General features: G+C 49.8%; 1 protein-coding gene across 2 annotated transcripts; it reads right to left on the reverse strand.

Annotated features, from left to right (window-relative positions):
- Positions 1–2083: 2083 nt before the first annotated feature.
- Hoxa2 (homeobox A2) lies at positions 2084–4947 on the reverse strand. 2 transcript variants are annotated; one of them, XM_037203755.1, is made up of 3 exons: positions 4798–4946; positions 3844–4054; positions 2084–3197 (listed from the first exon to the last, which is right to left on the reverse strand). In XM_037203755.1, the coding sequence occupies exons 1-3, from the start codon at positions 4807–4809 to the stop codon at positions 2458–2460; spliced, it is 963 nt and encodes a 320-aa protein (XP_037059650.1). In that variant the 5' UTR covers positions 4810–4946; the 3' UTR covers positions 2084–2457. The 2 variants fall into 2 exon arrangements, with proteins under 2 accessions (XP_037059650.1, XP_028720057.1); XM_028864224.2 differs by having other exon boundaries at positions 3844–4947.
- Positions 4948–5411: the final 464 nt, after the last annotated feature.

The raw sequence follows: 5411 nt of genomic DNA on the forward strand, positions 1-5411 counted from the left end.
GATTCGCACTAACCTTCCAGCTCCAGGACGCCCGCCTCAAAGCTGCCCCAGGCCTCTGCTGGCTTCCTTGTGCTAGTTCTCGCTCCCTCAGCCCTCTCCCTCCACCTCTGTTTTCTTGGGCAGCCTAGGTGGGGTGTTTTCCTCGAGATCGCAAACACACACTGGAACCCGGCCCACAGTTTCCGGGGCTTCCACAGACCTTGCCCTATTAACTGCGGCCTCTGCGGGCTGTGGGCCCGTGCTTTCCCGGGGAGGCTCTCCAAGAAAACCTCCCCCAGCCTGGAGCGGGTAGGCTTCTGCTCTGCAGCCCGGATTCTTTCCCAACCCCCACCCGGAGGAATCGGGAAGGCCACTGTGCAGGGTAAGAGACCTTTGGTCTTTTGAGCAAGGAGGCCAGCGACCCACGCAAGAATCGAGCTAAAGTCTCTTTAAATAGCCCCCAGAGAGTGGGTGAAAGGCGAGCTTGGGCCATGAGTGAAATAATCCTCTGCAAGCGGCTTGCTTGGCTCCAAGTGCCTCTTTTAGGGCTCTTCTACTGGAAAGGGAATGAGCAAGGAGGAGACAAACCGAGGCCCAGAGCTGTTCTTGGCATCCGCGGCTCAGCCAAGCTGTTGTTTTAAAAGAGCAATAAAAATGAATTATGACTAAACGCCTTCTAACTTAATGCTTTCGGACGGGGATCCCCGGCAAATACGTAAGAGGATTTTTATTTGTGCATGTGTTCCTGCAATTGATCTCTTTGATGACATTCTCATTCATAGAAAGCGTTTGATTTATGAGCTTAGGACGAATCGTATCCAGGAGCTGCACAGCCCTGCCACAGCCGGGACGCCCTGCTAGGCTCTCTCGGAGCCTGGGGCTTGAGCCGGCACTGTCCCCACACACCAAAGCTGCTGAGGGGCTGGAGGACTGAAGGGTCGAGGGAAGGTAGGGAGCATACCCCTGAAGAAGGATCGAGGTTTCTTTGTAACTCCCAAGCCTTTGCAGTTAAGAGCTGGCTTCTTGAATGTCAATCAGCTCACCCCACGCACATGTTGCTGCAGTTTCTCACGGTAAGTAAGCCATCAGAACAGAGCCCAGAAAGGAAAAAAAATAAATAAATGTAGGGGCAGACAAAAGAAGAGGGAAGAAAGAAACAGAACACCCCAATAACACACCCTAGATCACATTTTATTGATATTTCATTTAAAGTGCTCCTTCTCTGTCTAAGAAAGTGGGTTAATTAATAATCTAAGGTGCAGAAACTCTGTTTTAAAATCTCAACTTACTAACCTGACTTCAAACCTTTATAATGATTTATTATTAGCAATGTAAACAGATCTAAGAATTAAATATGTGTGTGTGTGTGTGTGTGTGTGTGTGTGTGTGTGTGTGTGTGTTTTGTGGGGACAAGGATCCTGGGGTGACTGGAAAGAATCCTTCCTGGCATGGATTTTCCAGCTAGTAACCATTGTTTTGTTTTATTTTGTTTTCCTCTGTCTTTTAGGTCTGTTTTGCCTGAACCCATCAACAACGGGGAGATTAATCAACCACACTGAAAACGGGGAGAGGGAAGGGGAGAGTTGGAATGTAGATGTTTGAAGCAAATGTGTATAAATAAATGAATTTTTGATAACTTGGTTATTGACCTGGAGGCTGGCAGCTTGTTAGGGGAACTCCACTTTGCTCATCCTAGATCTGGGAGTTTCTTTAGGCACTTTATTTCTCCACTTTCAAAAGCTTGGGCTGGGGCCAACTCAGGCAGCCCAATCCTGTTTCTATTACTGATTTACCTCTATGGCTTGAGTCTCAACACTGAAAACCAAATCCATTCCCTTAGGGACAAAAAGCCAAAAAAAAAAAAAAAAAAAAAAATCCAAAGAAACAAACAAAAAAACCACTTGCCAGAAGCCCAAGCTACTTTCTGGCTTTCTTTGTTGCTGTCTATTGCAGACTTTGAACATGCTACCCTAATAAAATATATTAAAACTGAAAAAGGTAAACTGTGACCAGACTTTTATTTACCATATTAGACTAAAAGAAATAAAAAGAAATCGGAATGAGCCTTGAGAAAGAGGGGAGGAAAAAAAAATAAGAAAGCTACTTTATAGCAAAGGAGAATTTATTCTACCAAAAATACGCATGACAATGCATCCTAGTGTGATACAAAAATAAAAAGAAAGTGACGAGACAATTTATGGTCACTTTCTCGCAGGCCTCGTGTTTTGCTTTCAGGAAAATCACGTAGAAGCTTGTTGGGTTCGGTGTAAAACGACTAAAACTCCGACATAATTTGTAAGAGATGGCTTTAAAACTGTGTCAGGGGAGAACATTCAACAGAAAATCCTCAACATTTAAGAGAGTAGGGGTAGATCAAGAAGAGAATAAAACAAAAATTAACTCCCGGAATAAAAGGAGGCAAAACCACCTGGTCACAGGGGGTTTTGTGTTGGGATGCTTTGTTTGGCTTTAATGTTCTTAGTAATTCAGATGCTGTAGGTCGATTGTGGTGAGTGTGTCTGTAAAAAAGTCAAAGCTGTCAGCTGAAATATCTACGGGGCTGTCCAGGGAGCCTGGCAAGCTGGGCGACAGTGCATCTGAAAGCTGCAGGCAGGAATCTGTAGAGAAAACATTGAAGTCCTGCAAAGAGGGGACCTCGAGGGCCTCGGGACTGTCATTGTTTAGGTCAGCTCCACAGTTCTGGCCCATTGTTGACAAGCAGTTAGGAACAGTGGGTGACTGGTGCTGAAAATGTTTCAAATTTTTCTCATTGCTGGTTAAAGGCGAAACTGGGAAAGTTTGGGAGTCGCCATTGTGTCCGTTGGGGGCCTGCTGTTGAGAGAGCGCATTTTGCTGAAAAGTGTACCCTTCCCTCTCCAGAAGGGCCCCGGAGACGCTGAGGGCTTGCTCAAAGAGTGACTTCTCTTCCTCGTCCTCCTCCACTTTCTCTGAGTCCTCCAGGCTTTTAAATTTCCCTTCGCTGTTTTGGTTCTCCTTGCACTGGGTCTGCCTCTTGTGCTTCATCCTCCGGTTCTGAAACCACACTTTCACTTGTCTCTCAGTCAAATCCAGCAGCGCGGCGATTTCCACCCTCCGGGGTCTGCAAAGGTACTTGTTGAAATGAAATTCCTTTTCCAGCTCCAAAAGCTGAGTGTTGGTGTAAGCGGTTCTCAGGCGCCTGGATCCCCCGCCGCTGCCATCGGCTATTTCCAGGGACTCTGCGGGAAGGGAAACCAACAAGAGACACACGTACAGTTGAAGGTGGAGGGGTCTGAGCAGGGTTATTCCACTGGAGAATAAATACAGCAGAAGAGATCAACTCAACAAAATGGCCGCCCCTGGATGCAGAGCGGCTATTGTGCTGCCTTTCCTGGGAGCCCAGCCCCGGGGAAGCCCAATCTCCTCCACCTCCATCAAATCCTGACTGTGGCTCCCCCCCAACCTCTTCATCCGGGAGCAAACTTTATATTAGCTACAACACAATTTATAATTAATGCATCAGCTGCTTAGCTGAGCAAGAGCGGTCTATCACTCTTCATTACTGTCAAAAAGCCAAACTCTAGGACAACTAGACAAGAGGAGGTCAGTTCCAACTCAAATAAATCATCCTACATTACACAAGTTAGGGAAAGTCCCCCCCTCCTCAAAATATATATGTCTCATTGTGGAGCTCAGGATCTATTTTCTCCTCCATCAAGCCCACACTCCTGAGCCCACAGGGGCAGGGGACCCGCCACCAGGCACCTCTCTCTCTCTCTCCCCCTTCCCTGGAAGCCCATGGCCCCCTCCCCCATAACCCGCTCTCTGGGAAGCCCGCAGGGGGACGAGGGTCCCGGGGACCCTGGGCCAAGTCTCGGGACTGACCTTTGTGGCCGAGGCAGGCAGGGCCCGTGGAGGCGGCGGCGGGCGGCAGCGCGGTTTTCTTGGCTGCCTTCTTCTCCTTCATCCAGGGGTACTCGGGCGGCTGCAGGGCGCCGGCGGGCACCGGACTGCCGCGACTGCCCGCGGGGCTCGACTTGGGGCGGCCGCCAGCGCCGTGGCGAGGGTGACTGCCCGGGTTCAGGCTGGGAATGGTCTGCTCAAAAGGAGGAGGAATCAGTGTCGAGTGTGAAAGCGTCGAGGTCTTGATTGATGAACTTTGAAATGTATCAGCGACAGGGGGAAAAGATGTCAGGCACTCAGCGAGCGACGGCTGGCTATTGATAAAACCAATCTCTCGCTCAAATTCGTAATTCATGGCCTTCTCCTTGGAGCCCCCTCGGAGAAAAAGTTCCCTCTTTTGGAGGGGCGTTGGGGGGGCAAGGCCCAAGAAAAAGGCGAGCGCGGAGGAAAAAAAAAATCTATCATAGAAGATCGGTGCTGGGGTGTTTTTTTTCTAATTCACTGATTACAGCCGTATGGGGACCGCGCTACTATTAAACTATTGAATTCATGGAGACAAGGTTGAAATTGGACCGAATTGGCTGTCACATGATTGCTTCTGCCCAATGACAATTTGGGCTTTAATCAAAAGAAGCCACTGTCTGTTTGATTGATCCAAAAAAGTCAGAAAGGAACGCCTCATTGGGGGCCATCGAGGCTTTATTTACACTTTTTTCAGGGCAAAAATACATATATGTGGGTGTGGATGGGGATGCCCCGGAGTGCGTGGGGGCGAGAGTGCCTGTTTGCCTCCTGATCTGTGAGATCTAGTGTGCTCCCTGGAGTGTGTGTGAGTGTGTGCGTGTGAGCCCTGCTGCCGGTCCCGCCAGCGGCTGCCCTCTGCCTCCCCCGCACACTCCGCGCATTGTTTGGGACTGTCGGGAAGACGCCTCGCACCTCACAAATCATTTAAGCACCTCAGCCTGACGCCTGCAGTCATTAACAAAGTAATCCATTAATCTTCAAAGTTTTGACACCCGAGGGCCCTGCATCCCAGCCACATAAGTTCTGCTAAGGCAAGAGAAAAGAGCAGAGGGAGGGAGGGAGGGAGAGAGAGAGAGAGAGAGAGAGAGAGAGAGAGAGAGAGAGAGAGAGAATATTGGGGGTTCCCCTTTCCTTTTCCTCCTCCTCTACTTTTCCTAAAATCAGTTCCTGGATCTCAGAATCGATTCACATATTCATTCTCTCTCTCTCTCTCTCTCTCTCTCTCTCTCTCTCTCTCTCTCTCTCTCTCTCTCTCCCCCCCCCTCTCTCTCCCCCTTCCCTTCCTCCCTCCCTCCCTCTCTCCTTTCCCTTTTCCTCTTTTTCCTCTCTCCTTCCCCCATCCCACTCTGCCCTGTCCGCCTCTCCCTCGCAGCCCCTCTCCTCCTCTCAATGTCCAGCCTGGGATCTGCGCCCCCGGCCCGGCCATTGTTAGCTGCTTTTCCACGGTAGCTTTGCATCTGGCTCCAGGCGGGCAGCGGAAAACGAGAGGCGACTCTCGAAGCTCGCCGATCTTCCTTCCTACGCCA

The sequence above is a fragment of the Peromyscus leucopus genome, chromosome 3, assembly GCF_004664715.2.
Source record: "Peromyscus leucopus breed LL Stock chromosome 3, UCI_PerLeu_2.1, whole genome shotgun sequence".
Classification (NCBI taxonomy): Eukaryota; Metazoa; Chordata; class Mammalia; order Rodentia; family Cricetidae; genus Peromyscus; species Peromyscus leucopus.